This window comes from Aspergillus clavatus, genomic scaffold (assembly GCF_000002715.2).
Source record: "Aspergillus clavatus NRRL 1 1099423829806 genomic scaffold, whole genome shotgun sequence".
Classification (NCBI taxonomy): Eukaryota; Fungi; Ascomycota; class Eurotiomycetes; order Eurotiales; family Aspergillaceae; genus Aspergillus; species Aspergillus clavatus.
Window position 1 is genome coordinate 2,459,243 of NW_001517093.1, and position 14,119 is coordinate 2,473,361.

At 48.8% G+C, this 14,119-nt stretch overlaps 6 protein-coding genes and 1 pseudogene across 6 annotated transcripts, besides 2 other annotated features; 2 read left to right on the top strand and 5 right to left on the bottom strand.

The window, feature by feature from the left end:
* Nucleotides 1–690: 690 nt before the first annotated feature.
* Nucleotides 691–1,194, top strand: ACLA_087710 (uncharacterized protein; the record flags this gene model as incomplete). Its single annotated transcript, XM_001268490.1, has 1 exon — nucleotides 691–1,194. The coding sequence occupies one exon, from the start codon at nucleotides 691–693 to the stop codon at nucleotides 1,192–1,194; it is 504 nt and encodes a 167-aa protein (XP_001268491.1).
* A 333-nt stretch (nucleotides 1,195–1,527) lies between these two features.
* Nucleotides 1,528–1,560: a microsatellite.
* Nucleotides 1,536–1,561: a microsatellite.
* Nucleotides 1,562–3,270: 1,709 nt separating this feature from the next.
* ACLA_087720 (carbon-nitrogen hydrolase family protein) lies at nucleotides 3,271–4,541 on the top strand (the record flags this gene model as incomplete). Its single annotated transcript, XM_001268491.1, has 4 exons — nucleotides 3,271–3,418; nucleotides 3,466–3,956; nucleotides 4,016–4,228; nucleotides 4,275–4,541. The coding sequence occupies 4 exons, from the start codon at nucleotides 3,271–3,273 to the stop codon at nucleotides 4,539–4,541; spliced, it is 1,119 nt and encodes a 372-aa protein (XP_001268492.1).
* A 369-nt stretch (nucleotides 4,542–4,910) lies between these two features.
* On the bottom strand, nucleotides 4,911–5,398 carry ACLA_087730 (uncharacterized protein; the record flags this gene model as incomplete). The annotated part of the gene is made up of 2 exons (XM_001268492.1): nucleotides 4,911–5,096; nucleotides 5,171–5,398. 2 exons carry the CDS (start codon nucleotides 5,396–5,398, stop codon nucleotides 4,911–4,913), a joined length of 414 nt encoding a protein of 137 aa, XP_001268493.1.
* Nucleotides 5,399–5,590: 192 nt separating this feature from the next.
* ACLA_087740 (HAD family hydrolase) lies at nucleotides 5,591–6,337 on the bottom strand (the record flags this gene model as incomplete). The annotated part of the gene is made up of 1 exon (XM_001268493.1): nucleotides 5,591–6,337. The coding sequence occupies one exon, from the start codon at nucleotides 6,335–6,337 to the stop codon at nucleotides 5,591–5,593; it is 747 nt and encodes a 248-aa protein (XP_001268494.1).
* An 897-nt stretch (nucleotides 6,338–7,234) lies between these two features.
* ACLA_087750 (putative MFS transporter) lies at nucleotides 7,235–8,874 on the bottom strand (the record flags this gene model as incomplete). Its single annotated transcript, XM_001268494.1, has 3 exons — nucleotides 7,235–7,775; nucleotides 7,824–8,048; nucleotides 8,108–8,874. The coding sequence occupies 3 exons, from the start codon at nucleotides 8,872–8,874 to the stop codon at nucleotides 7,235–7,237; spliced, it is 1,533 nt and encodes a 510-aa protein (XP_001268495.1).
* An 830-nt stretch (nucleotides 8,875–9,704) lies between these two features.
* Nucleotides 9,705–10,589, bottom strand: ACLA_087760 (annotated as a pseudogene).
* A 1,955-nt stretch (nucleotides 10,590–12,544) lies between these two features.
* On the bottom strand, nucleotides 12,545–13,279 carry ACLA_087770 (short-chain dehydrogenase; the record flags this gene model as incomplete). The annotated part of the gene is made up of 1 exon (XM_001268495.1): nucleotides 12,545–13,279. The coding sequence occupies one exon, from the start codon at nucleotides 13,277–13,279 to the stop codon at nucleotides 12,545–12,547; it is 735 nt and encodes a 244-aa protein (XP_001268496.1).
* Nucleotides 13,280–14,119: the final 840 nt, after the last annotated feature.

The following is a 14,119-nucleotide window of genomic DNA, read 5'->3' on the forward strand; positions in this document are numbered from 1 at the left end:
CCACGATGGTATGTGAGACTTAAATCTGACACCCTAATGCACCCGACTGGCCAGTAGAATCATGGCCTGCATAAATGTAACTGTTTGGTCCGCGGGGCAGAGTCAATTACTAGGTAAGCCTAGTCAGCGGAGTACTAAACAAGTGTCTATAGTGACGAGAAGCAGGAAAAAGAGCTCAAACAAAAAAGAGATGGGATCCGAGCGCAAAGTAATATAACCTACCAAAACGAACGCAGTCATAGGTTCCTCCAAAGTGAAGAACGAAAACTACACCTTTCCTTACCAGCCTTCGTGCCAGCATCGGGAGAAATATGCATTTCCTTTGTCTTCATGGTCTCGGAACCAGCGCCAAGGCAAGTTCCTGTTGCCTCTTCCTCAAAGACAAACCAGGAATCGATTAACTAGGACTAATGGTCGAGAGGAGGTAGATTTTCGAAACACAAACAGGTGCGTATGGATGTCATCGTACGGTGTCCACCGATACTGATCTGCGACCTTGGATATAGCTGCCTTGCGTTCCGAGCTTGGGGACAATCATACCTACGACTTCCTCGAGGCGTCGATACCTTGCCCGGTAGCGCCTGGTCTGTCTCTGTTTACAATAATCTTCCGCGGGTGGCCGAGTCTCGCTAACAAGCGTTAGAAATTCGAAAGCTCTTTGCCAATGAATTCGTTAATGCTAGGGCTATGATGGCGCCTGAAGAGACAGGCTTTGCCTATTACGATGAATCTCCAGACAGTATGCTGGCAGCGCTCGATCAACTCGCCGAATATGTCGATGAAGAAGGGCCGTTTGATGGGGTGATGGCATTCTGTCATGGCGCAGCGCTCGCCGCTGAGTTCATCATTCAACGGTATCAGCAGGATCCTGAGGACGAACCGCCCTTCAAATGCGCCATCTTTCTCTCCGCGGGGCTTCCAAGCAATCCAGCAGAGCTAGCGCAGGGCAGGATGCGTTTGCTGAACATAGTCACTGATGGCGAGATAATCCGCCTGCCAACGGCCCATATCTGGGGCACCAATGATCCCGTCTACGATATTTGTGAAAATGTCAGCAAGCTCTGCAATTCCAACATGAAGTCGGTATTCATTCACGATGGGATCCACGAGGTCCCCGGTTATGGGGCTAAGGAAGCGCTGGCGGGATCGGTCAAGATGATTCGAAGAACGGTGGACCGGGGGCTCTCTGCTTAGTCTCAATGTATGCAGCCAATGTTCCTGACTATAGACCATAAATACGCGTCTGAACTCGGAGATTGAACGTTAGCTTCGGGGACCCCGCGCTATACCTACCAATCGAATCCTGCTAAGCCGTAACGACTGTGACACTGCGGCCTAACATTGAGAGAGAGCATCTGCCTTTCAGACTCGGAGCCAGACGATTATGCACGGTCCACTCGTTGCGCCATGACACCCAAGTGGCACAACGCCTTATCCGACGCCAAATCCTTCCGCTCCCAGATAGTAGTAAATCCTCCTTAATCATAAATAATCCTCATGCATGGTCATCCCATCGGTGCCTTGCCGATGGGAGGTGGGATATGGGATATGGGATATGGGATTCCAGCGGCTCAATCCCACTGTCGGCCGCCATTCTTAATCATTGCAAATGGGATATTATGAACTGATGTCAACCTGGGATTCCGAGCCTATCGAATCCTCTGATTATTCTCTCAGATTTAAGAAGGTCCGAGGGCTGTGGAGACTGCTGTCTGGACCGTACGGAGTAGACGGAGGCTGACGGGCACATAGGGGCAGAACTTTTCTCACCTTGGTCAGCTGCATCCCATCAACCGAGTACAATCGGCGACAGGTGAACAATTCGTCTTTCAAACCTATCGCTATTGAGTGTTTGACTTTGAGGTTGTGCGATAGGGCCATATAAGTCATTGGCAGCCACTACAACCACCAACCTCTGAGAAATAATGGCATCTCTACAATAGCTTTTAGCTATTCGCCATACTCAAATGGTCGATCATAAAATCAAAGTGACTGGGTGACAGTCGAGTTCTATCAGACAGATCATCTGCGGCTCGCTTTGTTATATATAACCAACGCGTACCCAGCACGAACCACCGGCTTCGTCACCCTTGGGACTCGGTCACACAAGTTCAACAAGCATGCAGCAACAATATTGAAAACAATAAACACCAATATGAGCCCGAAGTTCCTCCAGATATCCGAGTAACTTGAAGCCGGACCTCGTACAGCCGAGTACAGAACGGAGCAGCCAGCAAATTCGTGGTGGCTGACTTTATCTTCGTGGAGTGGATTAGGTGCGATTCATGACGCCTTGGACTGTTCGGAGCGCTACAAGAATTATGATCATCCTGTAGGGGAGATTGGCCTAATTGTGGACTGCAACCCCAAGGAATGGCCGGGTTTAAGTACTGTGCAGAAACCCTAGGTTGATAACAACACTCGCTCCTCCCGTACTCCGAGGTCAAATGCCAGTAACAGGAAGAGCGCCTGGCCTGCCAAATGCTGACAGTCCAGAGTAATCAAAAATGACATTGTCACTTCGAGATGCGATGACAGCCAGACGGATTACTGCGGAATGTCAAGCGGACCACGACACGTCGACGCCTGGCCGTTATTCGGCTGAATTCCTGCATACCATGTTACATCAACCCAGCGATGCAAAAGGGAATGGGTGGATGCTGTTCATTGCGGCACTTCAAATATCGACGGCTTTGAAGTGCTCGTACTAAAAAATCGTTTCTAACTTTGACCTGCTCGATCCTCCCAGCAGGGTCAACTCCATGTCTACGGTTACAAACGTAGATGCAGATGTGCAACACAGGAAATCGTAATTCCACCTGGCACATGGTTTCACGATACGGCGAATTCTGAGATATCATATGTCCCCGGTGGGTAATTCCTTCGGTCTTTGCTTGCTCGGGATCTGCCACAGTCGGCATACACCGAGCTCAACAGACACCATCAAGATGATTACTATCCCTCGGAAAGCCCATCTCCCCGGAGTTATACAAAACACTTGTGATCGTATGATTCTGGTATGGATATCTGCTCAGTCAGATCTTTGCACTATCAAGTCACCTCAACCTGCGTCGCAGTCGATCCGGGTTCTCAAGGAGCAATGAAGCAAAAACCGAAGCCAGAAGACTCCAAGGCGTTCCGGATGGACTGATGCTGAACAGCCCCATACCATTGCACGGTGACAGATATAAAGGACAGCGAGGTACCACTTGGTCCAGTCAATCATCACTCTACACAAACATCCAATTCCAATCGTCACCGATATCCACCATGGCACCAGTTCTCAAGAAGTACAAGGCCGCTGCCGTCAACGCTGAGCCCGGTTGGTTCGACCTTGAGGAATCTGTCCGCCGTACAATCCACTGGATCGATGAAGCCGGCAAAGCCGGGTGCAAACTCATCGCGTTTCCGGAGCTTTGTGAGTAATTCGCTACTTCAACCTTTGTTGTTACTGACCGTGTGCAGGGATTCCCGGATATCCCTACTGGGCTTGGAAGGTTACCTACCAGGAGAGCTTGCCTCTACTGAAGAAATATCGCGAGAACAGCCTCGCCTCCAACTCGGAGGAGATGCGCCGCATCCGAGAGGCAGCCCGTGCGAACAAGATCTGGGTCTCGTTGGGCTATTCCGAGCTTGACCTAGCCAGCCTGTACACGACGCAGGTTCTCATTTCTCCCACAGGCGATGTCCTCAACCATCGACGGAAGATTCGCGCCACTCACGTCGAGCGTCTGATCTTCGGGGATGGCACCGGTGACACTACCGAATCGGTCACGCAGACCGAGATCGGTCGCGTCGGCCACCTCAACTGCTGGGAAAACATGAACCCGTTCATGAAGGCGTATGCGGCCTCGTTGGGCGAACAGGTCCACGTTGCGGCTTGGCCACTCTACCCAGGCAAGGAGACACTCAAGTATCCCGATCCATACACGAACGTGGCGGAGGCCAATGCTGATGTAATACGACATGCGTTCTATGATTGAGGATGTTTCTATGTGACTAACTGGTGGCACAGCTGGTCACTCCTGCGTATGCCATTGAGACGGGCACATACACCCTGGCTCCCTGGCAGACGATCACCGCCGAGGGTATCAAGGTCAACACGCCCCCTGGTAAGGAACTGGAGGACCCCAACATCTACAACGGACATGGTCGGATCTTTGGACCCGATGGACAGAACCTTGTCCCTCACCCAGCCGACGATTTCCAAGGGTTGCTTATTGTCGATGTAAGCAGAGAGAAAGCATGCATGTTTCCACTACTGACCTCAATAGATTGACCTGGATGAATGCCATCTAACCAAATCGCTCGCCGACTTTGTGAGTTCAACGCCGCCTGGAACGACCTCAGCTAACAACGAACAGGGCGGCCATTACATGCGCCCGGATCTAATTCGCCTGCTGGTTGATACCAACCGAAAGGATCTCATTGTGCATGAGGATCGTGTGAATGGAGGCGTCGAGTACACTCGTACCGTTGACCGGGTTGGGTTGTCGACTCCCTTGGACGCTGTGAGCCAAGAGGCCGATCAGGAGAAGTGATGTTCTGTCTTTCTTGATACATTCTCTCCACTCTGCTGCTTCAAGATGACAAATATCGATGGGATGTGATTAGGGTTGGATACTTTGAGTACATCTCTACTGCTCTTACCACCCGCAGGATGGACATGGTTCCTTTAGTCACCTCAGTAACCGAAATATTGACATCTTTGTTTCACAAATATAGTCCATGCGTTATTAGCTTACATGAGTAGGGAAGAGGGTTTTGAGATAATTCCGGAGAATAATTTCCCATCCACAAAGAGCACCTGACAATGAACATGTCCATCGCATGGTCTTGTCTGTAAAGAGTCCCGGTCGAGGTTACCCATTCATACTCCCGCAATGTGTTTTTCAAAGTGAGTTGATCTTTCAAGGCGAACTTCGGTCATTTTGACGACTCCTCGGCTCATTGCTTTCGTCGTTTGAGAGACGATCTGACTGCTGGACCGGCTGTACTCGGTCTGCACCCAAAACCGCACCTTCACTCTCACTCCGCAGCTTGTGAGCCCACACAAACAGATTGCAGGCAGATGCCATTCCAGCAAATGCAACATACTATGGTAGGAAATGTTGTCAGTATATTCTGGATCACTTAAACAAGGGAAGTCTGTACCCAACATGACCCACACCATCCGGAGAGCATGGAAATACGTCTTCCTAACCAGGACCTCTAGACCCGCTGACAAACTGGGAGTCTGCTCCACGCTGGAAGAGGCGAGGCTGCCATTGAACTCATGTGCCAGATTGGACCCCAGTGCAAGCACTAGATCTCCATTTGCCGCATTCATCTCGTTCTGGAAGATGACGCCACTGACCACCACGGAAACAGCAGTCGCAAGGGAACGGACGAACCCCATTAGATCCGACTTTTATATATTCTACACACCCCACAGTAATACTATGATATGTAATGAGGAAAGCTTAAACGAATGTATATTTTATGACTCGGCTGATGTGGATGCATACGAATGAATAGTTTGACTTCAACTTGAAAGGAACACAAGGGAATCGGGGTTCTCTTCATACCTCGCCTGGCCTATGACAGTGTCTCAAGGCATCTGCAGCCCATCAATCACCGCCAGAACATCAAACAGCTGGTCAATCATAAACTCCGGCTTTAGACTTCTGCACTCCTCCTTGCTGCCATCACCGTATGCACACCAGACCGATTTGGCTCCTATATTGTGCGCAAACTTGAGGTCAGAGACAGTATCACCAATCATCAAGACATCACCGTCCTGGTGCTCAAAATCCTCTCCATACCTCTGCTTCAAAAGCGGCAGGAGGACATCGGTGTACGCTGCCGGATGGGGCTTCTGGTTTGTCTTGTACATTGGACTTCCAACGATGAGCTCGTCAGGAACTAGACCGGTCAGCTTATGGGTCTCCATTGTATTCTTGATCACCCCAACATTCTTGTTGCTCACGATGGCCACCGGGATTCCCCTTTCTGCAACAGCACGGAGGACCGAGTCCGCATGGATAAAGGGCTTCTGGAGATCGAATCCATATTTGTCGTACATGGCCCGGAAGGTGGCTACGCACTTTTCGACATCGAATGAACTCTTGTGTGTATCCGGCCAGAGGGCGCCGAATGTTGCCGCAGCTGGTTGCCCAAGGGAGATCCTGTAACGTAGGGCTTCTTCGGGGACAGGAAAATCGGGGAGGAGAAGCTCAAAGGATCTATAGAAGGTTGTATTGATCGCTTCAGTAGTATCCATAATAGTGCCATCGAAATCGAAAATGACAAGCTTGGGCTTCGGGGTTTTGAGGGTGGGGTGCTCATTGGAAGACATGCTTGCTGTGACTTTGGTAATATAAATTCGATGGACACCTAGAGGATATGGGGTATGGGAAGAGTGATTTATCAATTTGATAGATGAATAGGTCGCACAGGGTAGTGAGTAATAAATGCTGTAGTTGATGGGAGATATCTCATGAGTTGTCTGCCGGCCAGTCCCTTAAATAGGCATGCTCGAGGATCCGCAGCATATCCATACCATTGACGATGATGAAGGCAATACGCGAAAAACAAAACAACAGAGAAATGGGTAATGAGGTCTTTGGAAACTAGGACTGATTATGGTGGAGCCTCGGAATGACTCTCAAAGCAAAGGAGACATGAGAACAGTGTGCCCCTTTCAAGAGAACAGCCATAGGAGTGAAAGACATAGAAAAAACAAAGGCTTGATACATGGAACCTTAGCACTTCTTCCCTCTCAATAATCATTTCACTGTTTAGACAAGGGCTGGAATGGAGTATTTTTGAGCAGTAGCACTTCATTCAGATTCAGGGTGGTTATGGTAAAAATCCATATAAGATGAAACAGGCATAGTGTTTGATGGTCAGCTTATTATCTGTATCATGTTCCAGGCTATCACCCAAACATAGCAATAAAGAAGTCCCTATATAGAGTTATCAATACTAATCACATGTGAGATCTTTTATCTTAGCATGTTGCAAGGGCATAGGACCTCCAGAAGGAGATAGGATCTATTTGCAATGGGTTGTTGGTTTCACCATGTACCCTGCATACAACTATTCCTTTGGGTGACCGCAGTCAACACACGCGACGCAGCCATTGTCGCAAGGGCAAAAAAGTGCCCTATTTCTACAGCAGATGGCATTGACACAATAGTTCGCAATGGCAAGGCAAAGAAGCCGGGTTCCTATCCTAACTCAAGGATCCTGCTCAATCCCGCTTCAAGCCAACCTTGCCCGCCTTACGCAGCCCAAAGTACCCCATAACGGTGCAAAGAATCATAAAACCAAACATGGTCCAAAAACTGGCGCGGTATCCCGCCATCAGAGCAGCAGTCCTATCGCCACCAGTCTCCTCCGTCACAAGGGTGGAGATGACCTGCAGGATAGCCAGGCCCAGGGCACTGCCAAACTGCGCAGCTGTGTTGAAGACAGCGCCCGCCAGCGCCTGCGTGTCGTCCAAGAAACTATTCGTGATGATGATTAGGCCGACAGTGTAGAGCGCGTTGAAGCTGACCGGCTGCAGAAGCTGCGCGATGAACGCGTTGGCCCAGTATGGCCAGGCCGGCTGGATGACCGCCATGAGCAGGGGGGATCCGGCGCAGAGAAGGGAGGTCACCGATGCGATCCAGAATGCGGGGACCTTGTGCACGAAGACTCCAATGACAAGGTTGAGGAGGACGCCCACTATGAGGCTGGGGAGGATACGGACGGAAGCGTTCAGCGCCGAGAGGCCTTGGACCTCTTGGAAACTTGATCGGGTTAATAAGGAGCAGGCTACGGAAAGGGGAGAAGCTTACAACAAGCTAGCAAAAAGCTCCATGGAATTGACGACCGCGGTTGAGATTGCGAGGATAGCGCAGATGCTCGAAAAGGCCGTGTTCTTCCACAGTGAATTGGGGATGAGAGCTGGTCTGTTCCTCTGGGACTGATAATGGACCCAGCCGACAAATGAGGGCAGCGCAAGGGCAGCCAGGCACAGAACAATGATGCTATCGGCAGCCTTGATCCGTGAGGGATTGGCGCTCAGAATAATATCCTTAAGGTCAGTCTTCTAGTTAGGCCAGAACGGAGGATGACATACGCCAGAAGATAACAGAGCAAAGCCATAAATGTGGAAGCCAGCCCAGCACCAACCCAGTCGATTTTATTCTTGATGTTGCGAAGGCGATCCGAGTTCGGTGTGCTTTTACTCCTAGGCAAAGCCCACAGACCTACAAACGCAAAGAAGACGGTGATGCCGCCCGAGATGAACCACCCCGACCTCCAGCCGATGGTATCAACCAGGATGCCCCCGAAAACCAGGCCTAAGGAAAATCCGAGGGGCTGACTGAGCCCTAAGCACGAGAAAGCAACATTGCGGCTTCTTCCTGGGGGCAATAGCTGCGTCACTATGGATATCGACGAAGCGAGGTGCATTGCGAGGCCGACTCCCTGGAGTGCTCTCAGAACCACCAACTCCTGCCCGGTTCGCGCCACGCCTTGACCGATCATCAATGCGCCACTGGCAAAGGAGCCCACGAGTTCAACCCATCTTGGACCAACCGTGTCCGCTAGGGACCCCGCTAAGAGAAGTGTCGATGCGGTTGCGAGACTACTCACTGATGAAGGCCAGAATGATAGAGAAGAGGGAAGGTGGATATCCTTGGTGATAGTCGGGAGACTGACAATGACGAGCCCATTGATTACGCTGGCTGTTAGAGTCACAGCGCCAAGCTGGCTGAGCCCGACGATCTTTTGCAATTGCGACTCTCGAGATGCTGATTGCCCATTTCCTGGGGGTTCAAGATTGCTTACTTCTAATACAAGGGAGTTTGCAGGTTTAATCGTAGCAGTCGTGGTGGTAGACATGGTGTTTGTTAACTGCAGAGGAATTGGTGCAGTGAAAGTCCTACACTGACTGGATGGAGGGGCAGACTACGCCGCCCTATGAAGTACGATTTTTTTTCCCCTTTGCCTCTGGTTAGCCACTTAGGGGATATAGAAAGCGCCGCTATGGGACACTAAAAGTCAACGACTTACGGAAATTATGTAATATAAATAAATGCCATGAGACACACAGGCAGGGAACTTCCCAATTTATAGGGCGTGAGCGGAAGGGGCCGAATGATTGTCCCGGCAGTGGACTCGGCAGGGTTTACCTATAGCCAATGTACAGAACAGCTACCAGAACGAGAGTAATGGCGGCGGTGGTCGCTGTAAGCAAACTCACCGTCTTTTCTTTTTCTGTTCCGACACTGCTCGATAAAGGCTTGTGTGTGTGAATCCAGATATATATAACTACATAGACAATGCCTGGCCTGTTTATTAGCACTACAGACAGCTTCTAATGGGAGGTACGGGCATTGATCCAGAAAGGGACGGCAACATCCAACAGCCTCACAATAGAGCGTTCTGTATCCTAATTTGTTTTAAGTGGGAGTGCTAGATCTGTACAGAGATTCCATGATGCCGGAGGTATAGCACCGCAGAGACGGGGGATTATTCGTGAGGAGGCCTGGAACTTCGGCGTTGCCACTTCACCAGCCCTCAATGCTCCGATGCTCCGACATCCTGGTATACAATGCTCCGAGGCCATGAAGGCTCTGCGGTCACCAGCCAAAGAAAAAAGCTCCGAAATATCCTACGGCTAGATGGGACGCCTGAATCATGGGGTGGGTTCTGGCTTTTTCGCTCTCTGCAAGCGCTGCTCAGAACCGCTACTTTAACAACGTCCGGTGGCAGAGTTCGTGTATCGTACTGGCCATGGTTCCTTTCTTTGTAGCTATCAAGAACTCGGGATGAACTGGAACTACATGTCTCTGTCTCATAGCCGCTTTGCCCTCCTAATCATCCCTCTCAACCGCGGTGGGACCGTGGTCAAGGGGAGAGATTTTTCTGACCCACTCTGCGGCTCGTACAAAACGCTGGCCCTCATTTATCCTGCATAGTGAACCTATTTTGCTTATCAGAGTGGGCGTGTTAAGGTGGCAGTCACATCCTTACCAATGGCTGAGGTGATGAACGCATTGCCACTAGGATGGTCTTTGATAAAGCTGGCCATATCATGAATAACACCAGCGATGGCTACAAGGGCTCGCCCGTCAGTCTTTACTGACTCGGTTTTGAAGTCATCCCAAGTCATAATGGGCAACTAGGAAATTGGTGTGCCCCAGTCTAACTTGGACCACCTGATGTCTAGCTTCTTTTGCTGCTGCTGTAGTCTGCCCTTTTCTATCTCATTTTCCTTAAACTCCTTAAGGTTGTATGCCAGGCCGAGCTGCTTCCATGTATTGAAGCTGGGGGAAGGATGCTTCTGCGTCGAGCCATTCTGGGAAGCTAGCCCACTTAGTTGAATCATACTGCCACCACTTAATAGCATTGCGGTAGTCGGATGGAAACTCATGGTGGATGTTATGGTAGCCCTCACCCAATGTCACCAAGGCTGTAATGTCATGGTCACGAGGTGAATCATGATCATCGAAGGGCTGGTCTCCTACCCAGTGGGCTAGGGAATTACCACAAAATGTGGCCTATTGCATGAACATTGCCTGTAGAATTCGTAAGGCCGTACACCTAAGCTCCAAGATCAGTAATGGTGGCATCTCATGTTCCATAGATATCATAGGTCATCACATTGAACTTCAGTATCAATAGCCATATACAATAATCACTGGGGGCGTGCCTAATCTTTCATAGAGAGATCAGAAGATCACTTTAACTCACCAGCCTCAAGGGAGTTTCAATGCTCTAAAAGCCAGATATGACCTTCCAAAGCGTATAGTTCAAACCTCATAGCAATGCTTCTTGATTAAATTGATATTCCAAATCTAACAGATCATTTTCAGTCACAATATCATGTATGGCACCACTATAGTGTGGATAGATTCCACATTAGGAAAAGCTTGCCCTGTGCAAGTGCTGGATTCATGCTGCTCAGCTATAAGGATCCTTGATCCAGAACAGCTAGTAAACTAGTGTGAAAGGAGAATGTTTATAAAGAGGTTTAATAATTGGTATCCTTATTTAAAGACGTCACATATTACATCTTCCCCATTGCCGCTAGAGGCATGGAGGTTGGGATTGTAAATGGAGCCGCCGCCGTAGATGACCTTCTAGAATTCGAAATCTCAATTGTGTTATCGAATACATTCTCGAAAAGTATGAGCCCCAAAAAGCCCTTGCCATGCGCACTACATTCAGCCTGGCAGAACTGTGGTGTTTCATAGGTCTGGGCAATGTTATCTTGATTAAGGTAGCAGTATAAACTGCTATATTCGATTCCTCCGAATTTGAACTAGGTGCCTATGTTGTATTGGCAAAGATGTCTACAGACACAAGCGCGGCAAAGAAGGGCTATGAAAAGGGTCGAGCTAATTGCGAACGACCAGAACCGGCCAGGTTGACTGTATGTTGAGTCTTGGAAACCTCGCAAGGAGGAATAAGCAGAATGATGAAGCGGAGAGGAAATACGTTTCAGCCTATAAAGTCTACAGGGAGTCTGGGAATCTACAAGGTCAAGCAAAGTGTTGCCACTATCTCAGTGAAATTCCAGTGAGCAAGGGTCATAACCACAGGATGGAAAGCCTGTTTCTCAGAGGCCAAACACATTACCAGAGCACTGAAGATATGTTGGGACAAGCCAACTACAACCTATGTTTTGGGGACATTCTGTTTCAGAAAAACAAGCAAACAAACACACTTCAAAGGTATATGCAAAGCAACAAACCGTACAAAGATGCTGGAAGCAGGCTGGGCGAAGCAGATTGTGCTAAATAATTCGGTGATATTTTATGCAAAACACCGGGAGAGAGTCAGAAAGTGATTAAGCAATATGAGAGAGCTTTAGTGATCTTTCAGCTGGTTCATCCCTTGCGCGGTCAAGCCATTTGCCTGCAACTTCTTAGAGAGATTTACATTGAGCAAGGTAACAGAGAAAAGGCAGCGGAGAAATACTCCCATGTGAGTAGTGTCTACGAGCAGATTCCAGATGCAGGCGCCGCAAAAGTGAGTCGGCTGAAGTTGAATGAAAGTGGACAGCAACAGCAGCAGTAATAATATTGACCTACTATTGCCAAGTGACAAATCCTTCAGGATTTGTAGTGTGTATTTATAGAAGGATCCAATGCTTACTTGGAAGGATTCCTTCGAAACCAATCAATATCGCTCCAGCTCGCCTTGCAGTACCAAATTCTGCGACAGAAATATGTGACTCCAAGTCATCCAGATTATAGGATGAGGAACTTGATATCAAATACAAATGGCACCTGTTCAGTACTTTATTCAAGAGCAGAGTACCATATGTACAGGTCTTGCTGATTAGGTTCAGTGCCAGTGCTTGACTGCTTCGGCGGGATACCTGAATTCTCGCTTTCCACAACCACAGGGCTCAGGTTGATCGTCTGCTGGGACTGTTCCGTATAGGATTGTCTATATGAATGTACAGTCTTCCCCTTTTTAGTTGAAAATAACATCCTGATTACTACTTATATGTATAGTTATATGAGTCAGTTCTAATCTGGCAGCACAACGTTCCCTTCGCTCATATCAAGAGCGACCCTGAATTACTGCTAACACAACTCCCTGTCGCATTTGTGTCTTTCATCAAATATACATATGCTTCCGCCACTTCATCTGGCGTGCCCACCTTGCCCAGAAGACTATCTTTCTTCATCTCGTCAGGTACTCCACCAGGCCCCCACATTGGCGTTTCCACCACACCAGGACTCACAAGATTCACCCTTAGAGGCTTGAGATCTAAGGCCAGGTTCCGCACGAGCCCATGAAGCCCAGTCAAGTATCCGCCTATCAACGACCAGTTTGGGATTGGTTTCTGGGAGGCAGAGCCGGTAGTGAGGGTAAAGGATGATTTATAGCCGTTTCTCATAAATTTTGGGGCTTGTTTCCCGATGAGGAGGGGAACAGCAAACCGGATGTGCCCTGCTCGGTGGATGGCAGCGAGGTCAATGGTTCCCAGAGGCTGAATAGCAAGGGGGTCGCCAGCCGTGAACACAATGTGGTCGATGGGTGCAATCGTGCTGAGGAGCTGCTCTATGTTCTTTTCAACGTTGTCACTGGACAGGTCACAGACGTGCGAGGAGATTGAGGCATTGGGGATCTCCTGCTCCAGCGACTTGACGCTGGCTTCAAGGCGGGATGCACTGGATGACGAGATATGCACCTTAGCTCCTTCTTCCAGGCATTTCTTAGCGACAGCATAGCCAATGCCAGAGGAGCCGCCGATGACTAGAACAGTGGAGTTTCTGATGGAGGGCATGGTAAAGAGGTCGTTAGGACTTGACTCTGTGCTTTGATTGAAAGGGGAATCTATGGGTGATCAGTGCGATCTTGGAAGGGAAGATGAGAGAATTGAAATAGGGCAATATTTCCAATTGCCTTGGGTGTAGCAGCACCTGTGCTTACAAATTCAGATTCAAGTTCGACGCTTTGTATTGTCTTTCCTTTGTTGTGCAACCAATGGGACGTTCAACCTAATGTCATCAATGCCGGCGTTAAGGATAAATGCGAGAAGTCCAGTCAGTCTCTCTGGGTGGATCCACGGACTTAGGAGTACACTCAGTTTCTAAATCATCATTAGCTGACACCCTGACCAATAATCACTTATGTTCAGGAAGATACATCAGTCTTAGTTGATTCATGACATGAAACCACGCATTTCACTACACAGCCATTTAGTTTTGGACCATGTCGCTGGCAGAATGCAATAGTAACTCTGGAAAAAGAATACCAATCACCTGATGCCCTATTAAGCACATAGCTTAATCAGCTTAACTAACTTTCTGGTTTCCTTGTGCAGTTTGATGTGGTCTTTCTTTCACTGGGAATATGTGGTGATGGGTGTATAAGTTGACCTATACAGGTATCTGGGGCCTTTGTCAATAGATTCTCCCTGGACTCTTTGAAACCCAAAATGTAATCCACTAACCCGCTTATGTTACCTAGATACTAGCTGTTTTTGTACAAGCAGTGTTCCTAACCTCATATCTCAGCCCTAACTCCAGACAACTGGACAGCGATACTACATTCGATGTCACTGCACTGGTCTGCAGTATTATCTGATTACTAATAAACTGCTACAGGATGTTGAATATCTGAA